This window comes from Cebus imitator, unplaced genomic scaffold (assembly GCF_001604975.1).
Source record: "Cebus imitator isolate Cc_AM_T3 unplaced genomic scaffold, Cebus_imitator-1.0 Scaffold32, whole genome shotgun sequence".
Taxonomy (NCBI): Eukaryota; Metazoa; Chordata; class Mammalia; order Primates; family Cebidae; genus Cebus; species Cebus imitator.
Genome location: NW_016107347.1, coordinates 10,526,656 through 10,550,423, shown reverse-complemented (window position 1 = coordinate 10,550,423; position 23,768 = coordinate 10,526,656). Strand labels below are relative to the sequence as shown.

Sequence of the window (23,768 nt, the reverse complement as noted above, 5' to 3'; positions counted from 1 at the left end):
CCCCGACCATTGTAAAAAGGGTTGAGTTCTTGATTTGATTCTCATCTTGGTCACTGTTGGTATATAGAGGAGATACTGATTTGGGTACATTAATTTTGTATCCAGAAACTTTGCTGAATTCTTTTATTAGTTCTAGGAGCTTTCTGGAGTAGTCTTTAAGGTTTTCTAGGTAAATGATCATGTCATCAGCAAACAGTGACAGTTTGACTTCCTCTTTACTGATTTGGATGCCCTTTATTTCTTTCTCTTGTCTGATTGCTCTGGCAAGGACTTCCAGTACTATGTTGAAGAGGAGTGATGAGAGTGAGCATCCTTGTCTTGTTTTCAGAGGGAATGCTTTCAACTTTCCTCATTCAGTATTAGGTTAGCTGTGGGTTTGTCATAGATAGTTTTATTACACTGAGGTATATCCTTTGTGTGCCAGTTTTGCTGAGAGTTTTAATCATAAAGTGATGCTGGATTTTGTTGAATGCTTTTCTGCATCTGTTGAGATGATCGTTTGATTTTGGATTTTAGATCCTAACTTAACGTGCAGGTTAAGTACTTGAGTGGAAAGTTAGGACCTATGATCAGGGATTATTCTCAAAGGTAGACCAGGATAGAAATTATGTTAGGCCACAAAACAAGTCTTCAGACATTCAAAAATTGAAATAATATCAAGTATCTTCTATGACCACAATGGAATGAAACTAAAAATCAGTAACGAGAAAATTTGAAAACTATACAAACACATGTAAATTAAACAATGTGCTCCTGAATGACCAATGGTCAATGAAGAGCTTAAGAAGGAAATTGAAAAATTTCTTAAACAAATGATAATGGAAACACAACATATCAAAACCAATGGGATACAGCAAAGGGAGTACTAAAAGAGAAGTTTATAACTCTAAGTGTTTACATCAAAAAAGAAGAAAAACTTCAAATAATCTATTATGCAACCTCCAAGAGCAAACCAAACCCAAAGTTAGTAGAAGAAAGGAAATAAAGATGAGAGCAGAAAGAAAGGAAATTAAAATAAAGAAAGCAATACAAAAGCTCAACAAAAGAAAAAGTTGTTTTTTGAAAAGATAAACAAAAATGATAAACCTAAACAGACTAAGAAAAAAAGAGAGAAGACCCTGATAAATAAAATCAGAGATGAAAAAGGAGACATTGCAATTGATACTGCAGAAATTCAAAGGATCATTAGAGGCCACTGTGAGCAACTATATACCAATAAATTGGAATACTTAGGAGAAATGGACAAATTCCTATTACCTACCAACATTGAACCATGAAGAAACCAAAACCTTAATAGATCAATAACAAGTAATGAGATTGAAACCATAATAAAAGTCTCCCAGCAAAGAAAAACCTGGGACCTGATGGCTTTACTGTTGAATTCTACCAAACATTGAGAGAAGAACTAATACCAATTCTGCTCAAACTAATCCAAAAAGTAGAGGAGGAATGAATAATTCTAAACTCATTCTATGAGGTCGGTGTTACCCTAATACCAAAACCAGATAAAAATGCATTAAAAAATGAAAACTACAGGCCATTGTCCCTAATGAATATTGATGCAAAAATCCTCGACAAAATATTAGCAAGCCAAATTCAGCAACACATTAAAAAGATCATCCATCATAACCAACTGAGATTGATCCCAGGGATGCAAGGATGGTTTCTTCTGTATTTAGAACACAACAAAGATGCTCATTTTCTCCACCGTTATTCAACATAGTACTGAAAGTCCTAGCTAGAGCAATCAGAGAAGAGGGAGAAATAAGGGGCATCCAAATTGGGAGGGAAGAAGTCAAGTTATCCTTGTTTGGAGATGATATAATCTTACATTTGGAAAAACCTAAAGTCCCCATCAAAAAACTATTAGAACTGATAAACAAATTCAGTCAAGTTGCAGAATACAAAATCAACATACAAAAATCAGTAGCATTTCCATATGCCAACTGCAAACAACCTGAAAAAGAAATTGAGAAAATAATTCCATTTCAATAGCTACAAATAAAATTAAATACCTAGGAATTAACCAAAGAAGTGAAAGATCTCTACAAAGAAAACTGTAAAACACTAATGAAAGATATTAAAGAGAAAAATGAAAAGATCTTTCATGTTCATGGATTAGAATAATCATTATTGTTAAAATGGCCATACTTCTCAAAGCAATCTACAGATTCAGAGAAATTCCTATCAAGAATACCAATGACATTCTTCATATAAATAGAAAAAAAAATCCTAAAATGTATATGGAGCCAGAAAAGACTCAGAATAGCCAAGGCTATCCTAAGCAAAAAGAGAAAAACTGGAGGAATCACATTACCTGACTTCAAATTATACTACAGAGATATAGTAACCAAAACAGAATGGTACTGGCATAAAAACACACATTGACCAATGGGACAGAAGAGAGAACCCAGAAACAAATCCTTATATTCACAGTAAACTCATTCTTGAAAAAGTACCAAAAACATGCAATGAGGAAAGGACAGTCACTTCAATAAAAGGTTCTGGGAAAGTTGGGTGTCCATATGCAGAAGAGTGAAATTAGACCCCTATCCCTTGACATATGGAAAAAAAAAATCAAATCAGAATGGGATTAAAGAATTAAATCTAAGACCTCAAACTGTAAAACTACTACAAGAAAACATGAAGGAAACTCTCTAGGACATTGGACTGGGCACAGATTTCTTGAGTAATATCCCAAAGGAAACTCTCTAGGACATTGGACTGGGCACAGATTTCTTGAGTAATATCCCAAAGGAAACTCTTTAGGACATTGGACTGGGCACAGATTTCTTGAGTAATATCCCACAAGCACAGGCAACCAAAGCAAAAATGAACAAATGGGGTCACATCACATGAAAAAACTTCTGCACAGCAAAGGAAACAATCAACAAAATGAAGAGACAACCCACAGAATGGGAGAAAATATTTGCAAATTATCTATCTGACAAGGGATTAATAACCAGAAAATATAAGGAGCTCAAACAACTGTATAGGAAAAAATATAATAATCCAGTTTTAAAATGGGCAAAAGATCTAAATAGATATTTCTCAAAGATGACATTACAAACCACAAACAGGTATATGAAAAGGTGCTCAATATAATTAATCATCAGAGATATGCAAATCAAACTACAATGATATATCATCTCACTCCAGTAAAAATGGCTTTTATCCAAAAGACAAGCAATAACAAATGCTGGCAAGGATGTGAAGAAAAGAGAACTCTTGTACACTGTTGGTGGGAATGTAAATTACTATAGCCACTATGGAGAAGAGTTTGGAGGTTCCTCATTAAAAAATATATATAGAGAGAGAGAGAGAGCTACCATATGATCCAGCAATCCCACTGCTAGGTATATACCCAAAATAAAGGAAATCAGTATATCAAAGAGATACCTGCACTCCCATGTTTATTGCAGCACTAGTCACAATGGCCAAGATTTGGAAGTAACCTAAGCATCCATCAACAGACAGATAAAGAAAATATGGCATGTATACACAATGGAATACTATTCGGCCATTAAAAAGAATGAGAGCCTATCGTTTGCAACAACCTGGATGCAAATGGAGCTCATTTTGTTAAGTGAAATAAGCCAGGCAGAGAAAGACAAACTTCACATGGTCTCATTTATTTGTGGAAGCTAAAAATTAGCAGTTGAGCTAAAATAGAGAGTAAAATGATACCTACCTACCAGAGTATGAGAAAAAGTGGAGAAAGTGAGCAAGGAGAGAAGTGGAGAAAGTTAATGGGTAAAAAAAAAAAAAAAAAAAAAACCAAAGTGAATAACATCTAGTATTTGAAAGTACAACGGGTGACTATAGTCAATCATAATTTAATATTACATTTTTAAATAAGAGTATAATTGGATTGTAACACAAAGGTTAAATGCCTGAGGTGATGGATACCTCATTTACCCTGATATCATTATTACATATTGCATGCCTGTATCAAAATATCCCATGTACCTCATAAATATATATGCCTACCATGTACCTACAAAAATTAAAAATTATTAATAAATTGTTTAATTTAAAAAAACAAGGATGCCCACTTTTGCCACTTCTATTCAATATAGTAGTGGAAGTCCTTGCCAGAGCAGTTAGACAAGAGAAAGAAATATAAGGCACCCAAATAAGAAAGGAAAAAATGAAATTGTTGCTGTTTGCTGACAACATAATCTTTTTTTTAACATAATCTTATATATGGAAAACTCTAAATATTGCAGGAAAAAAACTGCTAGAACAAATATATTCAGTACAGTTGCAGGAAAAAAGGAAATTGTTGCTGTTTGCTGACAACATAATCTTTTTTTTAACATAATCTTATATATGGAAAAGTCTAAATATTCCAGGAGAAAAAACTGCTAGAACAAATAAATTCAGTACAGTTGCAGGAAAAAAGGAAATTGTTGCTGTTTGCTGACAACATAATCTTTTTTTTTTAACATAATCTTATATATGGAAAACTCTAAATATTCCAGGAGAAAAAACTGCTAGAACAAATAAATTCAGTACAGTTGCAGGATACGAAATCAACACCACTAAAATCACTAGCATTTCTATATCCTAACAGCAAACTTTCTAAAAAAGAAATCAAGAGAACAATCCTATTTACAGTAGCTACAAAAAATAAAATACTTAGGAATCAATTTAACAAGGTGCTGAAAGACCTGTACGTTGTACTCTATAAAATATTAATAAAATAAGTTGAAGAAGCCACTAATCCTTTTCAAATCCACCATGCCCCAGTCCAGCTGAACAACTCGTACTTTTCAGAAACTACTCTATGTGTTCTCACTGTTCTGCAGCTAGCCACCTCTTTCACCTCCTTAGGTCACCTTCTTTATCATTTCTGCTTCTCAAGATGTTAATCCTCCTTCAAAGCCCAGGTGTGATGACATCTCCCTAGTCAAGAGCTCCCTCAACACCTCAAGCTTATAATAACTAATCTCTTCCTTGAATTTCCATAGCAGGTTATTTTTACTTTCATCATAATACCTGCCTCATCCTATTTTGTATTTTAATTATTTGTGTGTGACATATTTCTCTTATTAGGCCATAAGTATCTTAGGACAAGAACTATACCCTGATTTTTGTTCCACTACAAATCTTATCACATACCTTGCACACAACAGACGCTCAGGAAATGCCTGCCAAGGTAATGAATGGACTCTCTAAATTAACATAAATTATTATTTTGTAAACTGACCCAGTCCTAAATCCACAGTGCTATCATTTCTGTATCACTGATGGTTATCCACTTACTTAAATAACCTTTCTTTGAATACACTTAGAAAAGATGGAAAACTGTGTTATAAGGGAGGAACAAGTATGTAGGTTATTCTTTTCCTTAAACAAAGAGAAGTTCTGTTATGCGTCATGGAAAATTAAAGCACAGTAATAAAAAGCACCAACAAGATTTGTTGAATAATGATTTAGTGGAAACGTTGCTTGCCTCCTGATCATAGATCCTAACTTTCCTCTCAAGTACTTAAGCTGCACGTTCTATTTATTTTGTTTCTAGATTACATTGACAACTATTGGCTATGGAGACAAAACTCCCCTAACTTGGCTGGGAAGATTGCTTTCTGCAGGCTTTGCACTCCTTGGCATTTCTTTCTTTGCACTTCCTGCCGTGAGTATCTTTGCACCAATAAACCGATTTACATTAGGTCTTAGAGACTTATTAGAGTGAGCTCTCACAAATTGGTATGCTTGGGAACATATCTATATCATTTACAAATATAATTTTTCTGATACATGTTGACTTCTCTAAATATATCTACTTGGATAATTTGTAAACTATGATCTTCCCTTGGAGACACTTAACCTGAGACTTTATTTAATATTAGCTCATATTCCATGACCAAATAATAATTCAGATGGCTCACTTTTTAGGCAACATGCTACTAAGACATTTAAAATATTTGCAAAGACATAAAGCTATCTTCTTTTAAAACTGATCCTTCCAATTTGGTTTATAATGTGTGCTACTTAAGAGATGGATATGCACAGTGAAGTGTTTTTCTCTTCAGATCCATTTGATTGAAAAGCATATGACCTTAAAGGGTGTTAAACATGGCAGATGATTTATTCATTGTGTCATCATCATTGATTTTTTTAATGAGCAGTTTCTGTATCTTATCAGAATAAAGGGCACATTAATCTGCCCCCAGGCTTCTGATTATTTTCTCTTCAGTGAATGAAGCCTGCCTTTCCGATCATTTTATTCTCTTGTGTCTTTTAAAGGCAGCTGTTCAAAATATTACAGTTTGCCCCCGTTTCCAAGTTCTTGCTTTTGTTTATTCCACCTTGGGTGGGGAAGGAGGAGCCAACCAAAAGGAGAGGTAAGGCGTTGGCAGCAGGAGTGCTTAAAGGAAAATAGCTCCAGTCTTGCTCCAGACGCAGCTCAAGCTATACAACCAAAGACCCCGGAGCACCTCTCCAAAGCCCTTTTAGCTCATGGGGCTTCTCCTGAGCCTGTTAATGAGTACAGAGGACACCCTTGTCCCACCAGTGCCCAACTCGAGATTCACCAGGTGGTTCTGCCTCAGAACACTCAAAATCACAGAAAGACTGAAAAGTCCATGTGTATGCTTGGGTACTAGACCTCAGTTTGAATTACATTTTTATCATGTACTTACTATATGACTGCTTTAGTTTACTAGGGCTGTCTTAACAAGTACCATGGACTGGGTGGCTTAAACAATAGAAATGTATTGCCTCACAGCTCCCAAGGCTAGAAGTCCAAAGTCAAAGTGTTGAGAAGTCATGAGAGCCATGAAAGAAGGATGTGTGCCAGGCCTCTCTCCTTGGGTTATAGATGGCTCTTATTCCTGTGTCTTCATGTCATCTGTGTCCAAATTTCTACTTCTTATAAGAACACCTGTCATATTGGATTACAGTCCATCCTAATGACCTTGTTTTAAATTGATTACCTCTGTAAGGACCCTATTTTCAAACAAGGTCACATTCTGAGGTCATGGGGATTAGGACTTCAACGTAGGAATTTCAGAAGGACACAGTTTAGCCTGAACAGTGACCCTGAACAAGTTTCTTTTTTATTAGAATGGAAGAAGAATTATTGAGCCCAGAGAAATTTTGTGCAGACCAATGCAATAATGTAAGTCAAGTGCTTGTCATGAAGAGAACTCTCAATAAATGTTACTTCCCTTTACCAGGATGAATCTAGAAATACATGTTTCCTGGAACAAAATGATGAAATCAAGGAGAGTCAAAAAAATAAAATCTTATGTATCCAAGGCAACTTCATCTGGCAATCTCAACAATTCAGAACAGAGAAGAGATTCACTCAATAATCAGATTCCCTACAGGAAAATACCTTTAGAAACAGTACAACACAGTCTTGGGTTTTTTCCCAAAATAATGGCACAAAATAATAGCAGCTTTTGTGCTTATATTTATCCTGAGGCCACATTTATAGCAACCTCTATGATTCAGTGAAAAACTGTGAAAGGAGGTGGGCAACCTCTGGGTTGCTGAAATAGACATGTCAGTGTTCTGTCCTCATAGGAGAGCCACTTGAGATCTAATTCATAACCTAGTCTTCGTTCCTAGAAAATTCTGATAAACTCACATATATGGTTTCACAATTCTTTGAAGATTAAAAACTACAAATACAGAGGAAGCTGATAGACCAAACACTGCAACAGAAAGAAATGGTAAAAGACCAACAGCAAAGGAGGGGAAGGAAATCTGTGAGTAGCAAGGAGACATAAATGTTCAAAATGTGTATCTTGTTGTCAGGTGGTCAGTAAAAATAAAATAAAAAGATAAAACAAAATGTGTAAAGATCTAGGGCCAATTAGTGTTAGGGTCAACACTCCTCTGGAAGTTGGCTGCATCTAGCACAGCGAAAAGCCAGTCCCCATGAGGAAACTCTGCACTATCACAGGGAGGTTAAATATGTCACTGGTTAAGTTAAAGGTCAGAGACTAAGTAGTCGTTCTTGGAAATGTTTCCAATAAATTAAGTATGAAATTTTAATATACAAATTAAATTAATATAAATTAAATTAAATTGGAAATCTGAAAATTTTGCTTTCACAGAAAAGAACATTTCTTAACAATGCCAAGAAAAGTCACCTTTACTATAGATCTTTTACTGAAATCCCATGATATTTTCTGAGTCCTCATTTATTAAATGAAAAACTAAATGGTCCATATATACCTTTAGAAAAAAACAAGGTGGCCAGAGATTTTATTTTATCCTGTGTACCTGCCAGCCAATAGTGTTGTCTGATTTAAATTTAGGAAGACATATTGATAATTTTGCTGAGAAAGCTTGAGGGGAATTGTGGGCTACCCCTGTGTAGGGTTCCTCTTACCCAGGACACCTGAGAACCAAGAAAGAAAAGAGCCTTTCTCCATCTTACCCTCGAATGCAGAAGGGCTATCCTGTACATCACAGAGTCACACAAGCCACCCTTCCAAAGCTCCACTGTGGGGTCACTGCCCCTGCTGCCCCTCCATCTCAGGGCTAATGAGCTCACAGAAGAAGCCCCAGCTCCTCTCTGTTACCCTGAAAAGCAGTTCTTTCTCCTCTTTAGGGTGCTCCCTTGTCTTCTGCTAGATATTCCTGCTAAGAGTATCTTTTCATTGATGAAGAAATTGAGTTTTATAGAGACTGAATTTCTTGAGACCTCCAGCTAGTAAATTCAGTGCAAGAACTAGTTCTGTTTGACTCAAGATATTAGCCATACAATTAAAAAAAATGGCCACTGTAATCATTAACCATATTAACTAAATGTAATTGTTGCAGATAATAAAATGTTAACAACCATTTTAAAAATAGGGTATCTTTCAGCATAGCCTTTGCTATGTTTGGGTTACAAATTAGGTTCATATAATCCAGAAGATAATGAAGGGTAAATATTTTTTAGACCAAAACGTATTTCCTCTCTACTTGGTGTTTATGCAGCAGTTCTCAGCAAAGTGCTGAATCGTACAACCTAAAAAATTAAGTCTTGTTGTCTTAGAAAATGAATTAAAACAAGACTCAATGTCTAAGAATTTACATCTATTGGTGTCAATATTTGGAGGGATGACACATATGTGTTCAAAGCTTAAGCCATGTTTTATGTGTGTATATATATAATAGACTTTATTTTCACAGACTTCTATTTAGGTGCACTGAGGTGGAAAAAAATTGGAAAAGAGCCATTATGAGACAATAAGCAGACCTGGTTTAATAACTGCTATAATGTACAGTCTGGCGCAAGAGATACGTAGCAAACATTTGCCATTCAGTAGTATATGTTTCCGAGCAATGCCAATGTGATTTTCAGCACATTTTAGATTGTTTCGCAGATAACAGATTTGTGCTATGTAGGGCCTGTCTTTATTTTCCAAAGGGTATTAAACTCTGAACCTCATATGCACATAATAAATGCTCAGAATGGTTGCTACTGCTGTTAATTCAATGTTTACAAAATCTGAATTATGCTTCATACAAGTGGATTATACACAAATATGCACATAAACACATGTATATATATAAATAGATGCTAGAAATTCTAATATTTCATATGCTCTTACATGTCTAAACTTTATGAAAAGTAATATTAAAGGGAAAATGAAGGAATCTTTCCTAAATGATCTTAAATAGCAGAAAAAAATTAGAAGTTACAAATGACTTAAGTTGTTCTGGATTTAGAAATGGAGGGGCACTTTTATAACTCCTAAATGGAGGGAAACGTTGTTTAAATCTATAAACCAGATCACAGAGACCAGGTTTTTATAAAGCTGAGTTTGTACAATCACAACCTGTATGAGATAGAGATCTTAGACAGTGTAAGACAGTCACTGAAAAAGAGAGATGTAAAACAGAACCTATGATGTAATTTCTAATTTCATAGTACAGTCATTTATACTAATTAATAATGGAGTAGATCATTGCTCATGAATAGCAAATAGTATTATTAGACCACTGCATATTTTAAACATGATTGTATTACTTATTGTCTGGTTATTGTCACAGATGTACTCAGAATTATGGAATCTCAAGATAAGAAGGAAGGTTAAAGGCTATCTAGAGCCCAAAAATATCTCAGCCAAGTTGTTATTCAGCTGAGACTTAACACCTTCTAAAGATGAAAAACCCACCGCCTCTCCAGGCAGCCTGTGGCATCTTTGAACCATCTTCGAGCTACTCTAAAAATATAAAGAAAAGAAAAACAACCATTCCTTACCTGTGGCACATAACTGACTTAGTGCTTATAAAATGTTCATCTATAACCTAAGGGTTCGACTCCTTGAAGTTTAATAAAAAGCTAATAATTTATAGCTAGCAAGTAAAATCCACAGACTTGAAAGCAGCAGAGCTCCCAGTCTCATGCCAATAAAGTCAAGAGTTATAGACAAAGCCCAGAGACTGAATTTAGCAAGCTCCAAAAGTCAACCCAAGGCTGGGACAAAGCATCTTGTTTTCACAAATGCTAGTAGACCAGAAAAAATTGAAGAGTGGGGAACATCAAAGACACCAGAATTTTGGCAGATCAAGATGATAAGCAGAAGGAAAACAAACTGGCCAAAAACTAATATAAACCTAGAAGGGAACACTAATCTTACTAATCCCAAAAACTGAGTGGGTGAACCAAAATCAAAAAGACAAGGAATGGTAAAAGTATGAATTAAAATGGAAATGGGCTTTGCAATGATCCTTGTTCTTGTCTCTGTTATATGAATGGGCAAAATAGAAAAACTTCTACTATGTGTCTTCAAAACTGGGTATTCCCTTCCGCCTCCATTTTACTTTTCTTTTAGTAGGTATAGAGTTGTAACACTATAAAGAACTACAGCTGGGACAGATTGTATACAGTCCTCTCTCCTCCATTTCATGGATAGAGAATATAACTTTTAAAGTCTCATCAAAGTGCTAAACATATTCCCCATTCACAGCTGTGAGACTTTAACCCCCCCAGAGTTAAAATCCAGCTCTGTCCCAAGCTGAAATTCATGTTCTCTACACTCCACCACTGAATAAGACCATTCACCCTAACTTAAGCAAAAAGAAATGTCACAGAGAAGGCCACACACACACACACACACACACACACACACACACATTTTTATTGTGATTTTATTTATAATCGTGGTGCTTCTTGCTATACCACAAAAGATAATAAATGACAATGCCTAATTGATTTACTAAAGAACAGATGTTGTATCTCTTGGCAGTATTGCCCAACAGTTTGTCTTTGGCTGATGGTATTATAATGGGGAGCAATACTGCTTATTTTAACAAGTAACATGTTTCTGGACAGCTTACATACTATTTGTCTTCTCTCAGACTCATTTTAGTGACTTTTCAATATTTGTATTATTTAACCGTGCTTTTGACGTTTTTGAGTGCCATTTTTGTATTTTGTTCCAGGGCATTCTTGGCTCAGGTTTTGCATTAAAAGTACAAGAACAGCACCGCCAGAAACACTTTGAGAAAAGAAGGAACCCAGCTGCCAACCTCATTCAGGTAAATGTCAATGTAATAGGTAGATGGCAACATCTGTGTCCATAGTGCTTGATGGGTCATTTTCCAATCTCTGTGTTTCATTGCTTGGTAGAACTACTGCTTTGTTCCTTTTTAAAAAATGAAGTCAGAACTTAATATACAGCCTTGGATTTGGGCAGGTGTTCCTCCTCTCTCAATCTGAAAAACATGTATTTTTAGCAAATGATCCATGCATTGTTCAGACTAAGTAACCATGTCAGCAAGGCCATGCAAAGGTTAGCAGTTATGTTGCTCCTGGAATTATCTAATACATCTTATGAATTACTTGATGAAACATAATTGATCATTAAGTGGTAGAGCAGAACAGGGCATTGTTCCCTGCATTACAATTACTTTCTCCAGCCACATGTATGTCGCTGCTTTAAAGAACAACATATTTGTTTAGAATGTCAAGGTTTAATACCTGTGAAATTGCTTTTAGTGCCATTGAGGGAAGTAAGTGGAAATAGTTATCCTATTTTGAGAGCTGATGGGATTATGGAATACATCAGTGTTTGAGAATATTAAACAATAAGCATATAATTTGAAGCTAGCTCATAATCCATAGGTTGTTATTATTTCATTTACTTTTCAGTAGCTCAGGATTAGCTTCAGCACTAAAAGGAATGCTTTTCTTTTTGCCATCCATATATTTGCCATCCTAGATTCAGGTTAAGAATCACAAAATATATTTTTTGTTAGATTCATAATGTAGAGTTGACATATAGTTATGGACTAAATAATTCTACAATCTAAAGTTTCCCCCTTCCTGCTAGGGAAGTGGAAGCTACAGAATTTCTAAACTAGAGGGGCTTAAAGTGGTGCTCCAAGGCCCTAGGAAGCTTATCTTAATGCTGCAATAACAAGCACACTGCTATAATTTAGGTTGTGGGTTTGAGTGGGTGGGTGGTGGGAGATCACCACCACAACCCCTGCTTTTAGTGTTTATCTGTGGCTGTGATACATGCAGTGCCTCCCACAGACATGGAGCCGGGAAAAGGAGAGGGCAGTATGGCTCATTATATCACGAAGGAGATCTGTTTGTATCTAATCACTAAATAAGGATATTAATTTTTAAATCAAGCTATTCTGCAACTGTTGACAAGAAAGTGGACCATCGGGCATGGCTTCCAATGCAAATCACTGAGGACCTCTTATTTTTTACATTTTATTTTTTACAATATTTTTACATATTCTTTACGGGTTTTAAAAGGGCACTAAAGAGAAAGTAAACTCTATTTCCTCAAACAAAAAGATTCTTACGTAGTTAGAGTTTAAGATCTGATGCCAACCAATAATCGGCAGAATGAAAAGATGAGTCACACAGTTTAGGACACATGCAAAATACCCCAAAGTCCAGAATTCATAGCCTTTCATCCTTTAGCACTCCTTAACTGGTTACACATGTTCTCATGCTTCTAATAAGTTTTTTTCTTTACTGTTCTTATCCTTTAATTTCCCTTCACTCTAGAACAATGTTTTCCAGCCTGTGAGTGCAGAAGTTATTGCATGGGTTCCTTGCATCCATCTGAGCACCAAGCCCTATCTACATATGGAACCAATAATACATTTCACACAATAAAATCTCTTGGAATATCAGCTGTTATGTTAGAAAGTGAGCTCTTTGAGGAATTTCTCATGCACATATCAGTTGTGATGATAGAAAGCTGCGCTGCTCAATACAGCAACCACTAGCTACATGTAGCTTTTTACATTTAAACTAATTAAAATTAAAAACCAAGTTTGCCAATGGCACCAGCCACTTCTCAAGTGTTTGATAGCTATAAGGGGCCATCAGCTACCATACCGTACAAGAGAAATATAGAGAATAACTGCAGGAAATCTCCTGATCTAACTTATTATTGACTACTACACTGTGCAAGAACAATTTCCAATTGAACTTGAAAATGAGTTGCTATTTCTATGCAAATCATTGGAGGAGAGGCATTTGTATGTCTACAGTCAAAACAAGGCAAGGCCTCCCCCACAGGTAACCCTGTGGAGAAGAGGCTAATTGAACAGTTTTATTTGGAGGGCTAGAATTTTATTTTATGGAACTGAGTTATGTAATATATATTGTGATCAGTTATTGAACTTGTACAACTGCAGGTAATAATGAAGCAAAATCAATGAGTTTTTATTTTACTTAAAACTCCAACTTATATGTTGTTCTTATTATTTTTGTTATTCATAACAAAAATAATGCAAAATGGAAGGCTTGAAGCATTCAAGAGTACCTTTAAAATCTAATCATAATATCATTAATCAAAGTAGAATCTACTAATATTAAAAGCAATAGCTCCTTCACTTAAATGCAATTATTTATTAGACATAGAAATAATAATATAATTATTGAATTTGTTCATTGTTTTTCCTTGCTGTAGTATTTAGACAGAATTCAAGGCTTTAAGCCTTGATTATATATTGTAGAAATTTATATTTCAGGATGCAGTAGATTGAAAAGCAACTTCATTTACTGATCCATTCACTTTCTTACCCAATAAACCTGACTTGGTTTGCTGAACACACAAAGCATCAAGCCCAAAAGCGTCTTGTTTATTTTAGGCCAGAGTCATTATCTTCTTAAAAGGGCAGCTGAGATGCCTAAATTGCTTCATCATTTCGTTGGTGAGAGAACTAAATTAACCAACATTTCAGGGTTTTAGGAAAAAATGTAAACCCCCAGAAGCTTGCAGCAAATTTAGCTGTGTCAATATCTTTGCATGATTCATTTAAATTAACTTTTCATTTTAAGCTGGAGCAGTCTGGAAAAAAGAAATCAGCTCTCAGTAATGTTTTGAATACCTGCCCAAATGTCACAATTTTTATTAATAATGCTTAAGACTCATGAAGTGCTTTTTAGTTTGCAGGGTGCTTCTAATACATTATGTTACTTGATCCTCAAGACAAGCCTAGGAGGAGCTAGGACTCAAATCCCTGCTGTCTGAATCTGAATCCATTACTCCTTTCTAAAAGCATCATTGACATCCTTGTAAATATATGAGGATGTATGGGATGCCTTGGGACTTACACTTAAAGATTCTTCAAAAGTTCCATGTTAAAGGTTTACTTCTGGAGAAATTGGACTAGCTTATGGTGGGGTCAGGGTGCTTTATTAGAAACAGAAACAGGGAATTAAGTAAAAGTTTGTGAAATAAAGGCTGGTAGGGATAGATTAGAAGATGTTGCTTTGATGCTAACTGACCCAAAAGAAAAATATACGTTTGTATTGAAACTTTGGCTTCCCCCAGTAAAATGACTTAGTCTTCGCCAAATTACCCTAAAGTGAAGCCACTAGTCATTAAGCTCAAGCCACTTATATAGAGATTTTACATCTTATTAGTGCTCCAGTCATAAATAAAAACAGGGCCATATGCAGTGATTCATTACTGTAATACCAGCATTTTGAGAGGCCAAGATGGGGGAGGATCACTTGAGTTCAAGATCAGCCTGGGCAGTATAGTAAGACCACATTCTTTAATAAATAAATAAGAACAGACTCAGAAAAAAAAATCTTAGATGTGAAAAACATGAAGGTAAGAAAAAAAAAAAGGTAAAATAAAGTTGTGAAAATCTCCCTGAAAGTAGAATAAAAAGAGATTGAAAATAAAGCAAAAAAAGACGAGAAACATGAAGGACTCATCCAGGCATTCCAATATCCAGCTAACAGAGATATCTCAGCTCAAGTGCAGGGAAACTATGAGGAGGATTTTATCCAAGAAGTATGACATTATGATTTTCCAGAACAGGAGGATGGGAGTGGCCATAGTAGAAGAGCTCACCAAGTGCCCAGCACTGTGAACCAAAAACTTCACCCCAAATTATCATAGTAAAATATCAGAAAACTTACAAAAGGGGCATCCTAAATGCTTTCTGAGGAGGACATAGCCAAAGGATCAAAAATAAGGATGACATTGGATTTCTCATTCATAACCCAAAAATTAGAAGACAATGAAACAATACTTTCAAAATTATAGAAATTATTTTCAACCTAAAACTCTATATCCACCCAAACCACCATCAAGTGTGAGAGCAGCACCAAGTCACTTTTAGGCATGCAAGATCTTAAAAATTACCCTGCCATTTACCTTTACTCAAGAAACTTTGTAAATAGAATTTCTCCACCAAAACATGGGGATGAGCCAAGGGAGAGAGAGGTGGGATCAAGGAAACAAGAGATTCCACACAGGAAAGAGCAAAGGGGATTTCTATGATGATAAGGAAGGGAAGTCCCAACACAATAGCTACAGCAGGCCTTGAGAACAGAATGAAGGGGAGGCTGAGAGCTCCAGGAGAAAGATCTTCAAGGAAGCGAAAGAATGGAACTCTCAGATTTCATGATGCGTTTGACCAGAGGAATTTTATAGTTCTGTTGGAAAGATCTGGAATGTATTTATAACAGGTACATATATACAAATCAAGAAATTAAAATCGGGCAATTATAACTCCCAAAAGAACAAAAACTTGTGTAAGAAAGAGTAGCCATAGTACATTACATTGCTGAACTGAAAACAAGTTGCATTGTCATAATAATGCAGATATTAAATGGTAATTTAATTAAGAATTGTGGTATTAAAATCTTGATATGAAAGGAGTGGACATGCAAGTGGGCAATGTCATCTTTCATGATAGGAATTTAGTTGATAATGTCTAAAATAGAAAAATCAAGAAATATAGCCATAAGCATAATCCTTAAACATAAGCATTCTTGGCTGGGCGCAAGTGGCTTATACCTGTAATCCCCACACTTTTGAGAGGCTGAGGTGGGTGGATCACTTGAAGCCAGGAGTTCAAGACCAACCTGCACAACATAGTGAGACCCACCTCTACAAAAAAATAAAAATAAGTCAAGTGCAGTGGCATACACCTGTAGTCCTAGCTACCCAAGAGGCCAAAGTTGGAGGATTGCTTGAGCCTGGGAGTTCAAGGCTGCTGTGAGCTATGATCGTACCACTGCACTCCAGCCGGGGTGACGGAGTATGACCTCATCTAAAAAAATAGTAATACTAAATTAGGATTCTTAAAAATAGAAGCAACAACTATAAGAATTGAAGGGGTTGCCTCTGAGAAACAGAAAGTAGTGTGAAGAGAAGTGTGGAAAGGGATGGCTAATTAAAAGCCTAAACCTTTCAGGACTCTGACATTTTAAACTCTGTACCTTGAAAAAATAAGTTCCATGTTCATTATTCCGTTAGATGGTCAGCTGAAACTTTCTAGACCATTTCCAGTAAGGATCAAACATGCAGTAATTGTAATACTCTAAGCAAGACAAACAAAATACTCCCAAAAAACTGAATTATGCTGGCATTGTACTTATTGAGCAAAGTTCAAATCTGTTTGGCTGCCTAGAGCACCAGCATCACCTGGTAAATGGTAAATTTGGCTCTCATTTTGCTTCTTGTTGATTTGTCCTTTGAATTGTATACGCCATGTAAATTAACCATAGGAAATTCCTCTAAACAGTTATTTTTCTCTTGCCAATTACTGTGTGATTTTGGCTTTAAATATAGGAACATCAGCTACTGGATCACAGGGATATGGGCTCAAAGTTCAGCTACTAGAAGCAATTTGCTGAGAGAGCGAGCTAAGGACAAAACAAAGTTATTAGAGTGTAAGGGGCATAGAGTTACACTTTCCACCTTTGCTGTAACTGTTAACTAATATCAGCCATGTGACAGATGCCACCAGTGCCTTCTATACCTCTCATTTAAAAGGCATTTTTGGGAGATGAGTAATGAAGGAAACAAGCCTTAGCTGCTGGGATCAATTTGATAGAAAAAGAGCAAGACACCAGGTCTCATTGTAAAGAAAATCTTTAGTTTTCTCAGAGTGGCCTCTTTTGCCCCCAGTTCTTTATAACACTCACAGGCAATGCCTTGGTCCCATTCTTTTGTTGTTGTTGTTTTGGGTTTTTTTCACTGGTAGTCTGATAGTACAGATCTGCTATATGCTTCTACTTCTACAGGACTCTTGCTTTCAATGTATCAGAATTCATATATATGTGATGCCTTCTATGGAAATTGTTTAATTAAAGCAGCCATCTGTGTCATCACAGTATTAGAGGATCTCTGGTCTTCACTACCACAGAAGCTGAAATAATAAATCCATGTGTTTTCCTTACTTATTCTAGATCACTCTATAAATTGTATGTGTATAATATTTACAAAACATTAACATTTCCAGATGATACAACAATAGTTGCCTTATATCAGATGTTAAGATACTTGCTACAAATATCCACAGATTTGTAGATTAAATCAGCATAAGCTATGTAAGAAGGCTGCAGGCAAAGAACTCTGTTTCAATCATTTAAACCTTCCTTAAAAATATAAAAAGTCCCTCAGGTTCTACTACTATATTTTTCTAGTTTTTAATATCATTTTCTGAAATTTCACTGAAGTATAATGTGCATGCAGAAAAGAGCACATATCCTAGGAGAACTTAGCACTCCTGCATAACCAGCACTCAGATGAACAGAGCATGACCTCCTGTGTACCCCTTCATGATCACTATCGCATGAGGATAACCATTATGCTACCTTCTAATAGCATAGAATAGTTTCCCCTGGTTTTTGTACTTTATGGAAATGTACTCCTTGGTGTCTTCTTTTTCCCATTCAACATAATTCACATGAAATTCATCCATAGTGTTGAGTGTAGTAATATGTACTATTGCCATGTAATATTGCACCATGTAAATGTATTACAAATTTTCTGTTTTACTGTTGCTGGGTGTTTGGGCATTTCCAGCTTTAGTTTACTAAGAAACCAACATGTAGTGCATACCTTTTAATGAACATATATAAGCATATGTGTTGAAAGTATCATAGGATTATATATATGTTCAACTTTAATAGAAACTTCCGGTTTTCCAAAGTAGTTGTGTCAATTTTTAACTTCTATTCAGCATACATTTATTCAATGATATTCTCAGGAAAAGGAATATTATTACATCACATTTACTTCATTGTAGATTTCAAAATTATGACTGATGGTTATATAGTAGGACTATGGCCCATTTAAATGAATCTGTCTGCCAGGCATAGTGGCTCATGCCTGTAATCCCAGCAAGTTGAGAGGCCGGGGTGAGCAGATCACTTGAGGTCAGAAGTTTGAGACCAGCCTGACCAACATGGTGAAACCCTGTCTCTACTAAAAATATAAAAGTTAGCCAGGTGTGGTGGTACATGCTTGTAGTCCCAGCTACTTGGGAGGCTGAGGCACGAGCACTACTTGAACCCAGAAGGCAGAGGTTGCAGAGAGCAAAGATTATGCCACTGCACTCCAGCCTGGGGACAGAGAAAGATCCTGTCTCAAATAAATAAATAAGTTTGTCACATAAAATAGAATGTTTTGATTAATCCACTATAATGAAAAATTTTCTCTGAGGAGATTGGTGTAAATACTTGACCATTGGAGATGTTTGTAGACTCATTACAAGAAAGAAATTTACAAAAATCTATATTGGAAAGTAAGGTCAGCAATCTCTCAGATGAGCAGTTCAGATAGAAGCTTTTCCAACAAGTCTTCAAGCAGTCAGCAAGTATCCATGGAGGGATTCTATGACTGAGAGCCAGGCAATTCGAGATACTGTCTCAACTCCACCAACCTTGTATAAACCTCTTCATTTATCTAAGCACTTCTTTTCTCACCTACAAAATGGGAATCTTAATTCACACTTTGACTGTGAGGATCACATAAAAATACTTTGTCTTATGTATGCCAAGTATAATTATATGAAATGGAGAGAGCTTATGTTTTACATAAAAGAGCTATAAACATATTCTTAGATCATGGCATAAATCCTTAGGTGTTTTCCAGCTAAACACCTAGAGAGTACATTTTCCCCATCTTGTTTTAGTTCTGCTTCTTGTAATCACTATCTTCATTTTTAGCATTAGAAGTATTATGTAATTCAAGGATTTCAATAATTAAATCATTAGCATACCCTGGTGTTCATTAGTTAACTAGTTAGCTTACTAGTTGCATAGTGGATTTTCATTAGTCCTTTGCTTCTCCTTTATCAAATACTGATTAAAGATCAATCCCTGGAATATATGTTCATGCCCAAGTGGCTTACCTAACTACTATCTTGGAAATCAGTATTTAGCCAATCATTACTTTTTGTTTTGGATAATATAGTATCTCCCTTACCAATTCAAAAATTACATTATATTGTACTTTTTGGGCTTTTTGCTGCTTGGTGTGTTATTTTGAAAAGCAGCTCTGGCCAGGTGCAGTGGTTCATACCTGTAATCACAGCACTTTGGGAGGCCAAGGTGGGCAGATCACTTGAGGTCAGGAGTTTGAGACCAGCCAGGCCAGCATGGCAAAACTCCATTTCTACTAAAAATCCAAAAAAATAATTAGCTGGGCACAGTGGTGGACACCTGTAGTCCCAGCTACTCTAGAGGCTGACCACAAGAATTGCTTGAACCCAGGAGGCAGAGATTGCAATGAGCTGAGATCACACCACTGCACTCCAGCCTGGGCAACAGAGCAAGAGTCCATCTCAAAATAAATAATTTTTAAAAATAAAAAATGAAAAGCAGTTCTGATGTGATGCAAAATGTTTAACAGCCAGCTGAAAATGCCAAAGTAGCCTTCTTCCTCTTTGGGGTATTTATCAGGGCTAAGTATGAGAAGCAAAAGATTCTTAATGTGTAGTAACTCAATCATTTCTCTTCTGATTTTATTCTATCTCCTGCTCTCTTTTTTTCTTTTTCATGTCCCTGTCTATGCCACATGCCACATGCAGTGTGTTTGGCGTAGTTATGCAGCTGATGAGAAATCTGTTTCCATTGCAACCTGGAAGCCACACTTGAAGGCCTTGCACACCTGCAGCCCTACCAAGTAGGTATCAGTGTGACAGCTGCTGCTGTAGTTGAGTCTTTTCAAGTTTGTTAAACAAACCATACCCACACATAAAAGGTGTTGATGTTTGGCGTGTCTTACTCTCTGTTCCTCTTAGAGAGATTCAAACCTTTTTAGTAGCAATTCCGGCACAAAACTAAATAGAATCACTATTATTCCTCACAATCCACAGACTGGGATTAAAGATTAAAAGAATGTGAACTTTTATAGAGATTTATTTCTACTATTTATGTTTTTCTGTAACGTCTCGTTTCATAAAGCCCACCAGCATCCTAAAGGTAAGCACCGCAGTTCTTGAAAAACAAGGATTATTTATTTTGTACCCATCACCTGACCCCAAAAGATGAGTGCTTCAAGAGTAATTCATCTTTGTACGTTTAAATCTCTCAAAGCCATTTCTCATATGAATCCCCTCTGGATGGTCCTCAAGCTTTCACTTGCAGATCAAACGCACGTCAGTGGCAAAAAGAAGAGAAGAATAGGAGTCCAGCTATATTACAGTTTACAATGAGGCAGTGGGACCAAGCAGATTAAAATTTGGAATTAGCATTCACAATTTTCAAATAATATTATTTTTCTTCACATTTCATTGGCCAAAGTAAATCACCCAGCCTGACTAAACGCAAAGAAAATGGGGAAGTACAGTCTTACCATATGCCTAGAAGGAGGTAAGAATCAAGGAAATTATGAACAGAGATCCATAATGATTACCACAGAGGCCTGTAATTAAGAAAAAAAAAAAAAAGGACTGTCTTAATCTTGGAGTCTTGGAGTCTTTGAACCGTGGACTCCAGTTCAACTATCACAGAAAATGTTAAATCATATTCACCACCTAATTAAAGATGTCCTCATTGAAATACCAAAGCAGTAAGTCCTCAGAAAGGCTTTCTGTGCGTCAGCCAGCTTAATTAGCATAGTCAGTTCCTCGGGTTGTTCAAAAGTTATTAAATTGCTTATACAACTTAGTGTTTGAGAGCAACGGCTGTTTTTCTTCATATCCCAACAAAACCTTAATCCTAGTGGCTTCATGGGATTCAGAACACCTAGGTACTGTGGCTCAGGAAAAATCACCTATTCTTACTGATCTGGGGGTATATCAGCTGGGGAAATCTCCATGGCATTCCCTGGCATTGCCACCTTAATGGAAGTTTACGATGCAGCAGAATGCACACCATTGGGGAGTACCAGATTCATCATTAACTACATTACTTCCCTGTCCTGCCCTGGGCCTCAGTTTTCCCACCCATAAAGAGAAGGACAAGAGTTGGGCCTGATGATTCCTAAGCTCTAATGGGACAGGTCTCCTGGTGGGTGGTGTCTAAAATTCTTGTCAGCACCTAGGACAGAGATATTCGTTGCACCCCAGGGATTTTAGAGAGGATGGAAGCTTAGCATGGATAGAAGCATGGATGCTGTTGAATGCATGTGTGGATTTGACTCTTTTTATTTAGATCTTGAAGTTCAGTTGAATTTTTTATGGAGTATAAGACCCTTTCAACATTTTGATACTAAAAAAACAAAAATAGAACATAACTCTTGTGCCACCTATTCCTTGGGACTATGAACCAAAAATGAGAATTATATAGAAATTGTATTTCTTGTCTTCATGAAGTTTGCCAAGTAAATGTAGAAAAGGAATCTGAGTAGGAAAACCAAGAGAGAATTCTCAAGTGACAGAGGAGAGTGGTCTATTGTCATATGTGATTATTTGGCTTCCCACTTACTGCAGTTTTTAGATTAAAAGTCATTCTGAAGCCTGGAAAAACTGTTTAATAATGAGTCAAATTCCCCCAGTAAATCAACTATTATTTTACTCACATAAGTTCTTTCTATTCCTCTGATATTTTCCCTGTCTTAAGTGGGGGTGGAGGTGGAGGAGGATTTATGCAAACACCTGTATTCATCATGTCCCACTGTGCCTGTCAATCTTTCCCTTACTTTCCTTTGCTTGCAATCTCACAAACCATGGGACTCAGCCGCATTGTATCAAGAACAGTTGTTTGTCCAGAATGACACAGCAGTCACTGGTAAAGTTCATGGGAAACTGGATGTCCTAACATCTCTCCCTCCAGTGATGCTTCATTGCCTCAAATTGCAGTGGGTCTTAATCTTTGTTGTTTTTTGTTAAACCAGTGAGAATATGATAGAAATTATGGGGTCTTTATCAAGAAAGATATTCAATGCACAAGAAAATCAGTACTTTGTCTACAATTTTAATTTCACAGACTCCCTGAAGCAAAGTTCAAAACTTCTGCTTTAGGAAGCAAACTTGCTTTAATCAAGTGACAATAATTTTCAAAGACTTAGAGGGATCTTTTTACATTTAAGTGGCTTACCGAATGCAGAGTGATGTAGTAACAAACAGACTAAAATTACTTTTTTATTTGCAGTGTGTATTTTCCTTTAGCATTCAGCCTAAGAACTTCTGATGGGAAAGATCATTTATTCAGTCAATGTATGCATTCAACAATTACTCATTGAGCATCTATGATGTGCAGGGCACAGTTCTAGACACTGAGAATGCAGCAGTTTAAGTTTAAAAAACAAGTTAGAATCTCTGGCCTTGGGAAGTATGTATTCAAGGGATGCTGGGATAGACAATAGAAATAAATGAATAAAATATAGAATATGTTAGATGGCAATAGTGCTAAGGAGAAACATAGAATAGAGAAAGAATTTAGGGAGCACCAGAGGCTATAATTTCAAGCAGGTGGCCAGGAAGATCAATTTATCAACAATGTCATCATCATCATCAATGGTATCATTATCATTAAAAAACACCAGCCCTGGCTGGGCGCAGTGGCTCATGCCTGTAATCCCAGCACTTTGGGAGGCCAAGGCAGGTGGACCATGAGGTCAGGAGTTTAAGACCAGCCTGGCCAACATAGTGAAACCCCATCTCTACTAAAAATACAAAAAGTAGCCGGGTGTGGTGGCACACACCTGTATTTCCTGCTACTCAGGAGGTTGAGGCAGGAGAATCACTTGAACCCAGGAAGCGGGAGTTGTAGCAAGCTGAGACCACGCCATTGCACTCCAGCCTGGGTGAGAGAGTGAGACTCTGTCTCAAAAAAAAAAAAAAAAAAAAAAAAAAAAAACCCAGCCCCAAGCTCTTGCTCCCCATAGTTTTAGAGACACAGTGGGATGCTTTGATTGCATTAAGTAGCATAAGAGAGAGGTCTGAGAAACAGCTGTGCAGGGGAGAGAGGTATGGGAGGAGTGACACTCAAACCTGCCAGGATGCAACCAGCAGTTCCTTACTCTCTCTTTTCAGGTCTGGTTTGTCTCTTACATATACTCTAGAGATCTTAGCTGTTCTATTTCAAAGTTTTGTTTTAAGAACAGAAGGATGTATAGAAAGAGGTATTTTTCTTTATTTTCTCT

At 36.4% G+C, this 23,768-nt stretch overlaps 1 protein-coding gene across 3 annotated transcripts in view; it reads left to right on the top strand.

Annotated features, from left to right (window-relative positions):
* The window catches only part of KCNQ5 (potassium voltage-gated channel subfamily Q member 5), a 138,723-nt gene that overhangs the window by 15,987 nt on the left and 98,968 nt on the right, over window positions 1-23,768 (top strand). For all 3 annotated transcript variants that reach the window (XM_037737042.1, XM_037737041.1, XM_037737040.1), the window contains exons 3-5: window positions 5,528-5,638; window positions 11,398-11,493; window positions 20,269-20,363. In XM_037737042.1, the coding sequence (XP_037592970.1) occupies window positions 5,528-5,638; window positions 11,398-11,493; window positions 20,269-20,363 (302 nt within the window). The remainder of the gene's footprint in view (window positions 1-5,527; window positions 5,639-11,397; window positions 11,494-20,268; window positions 20,364-23,768) is intronic.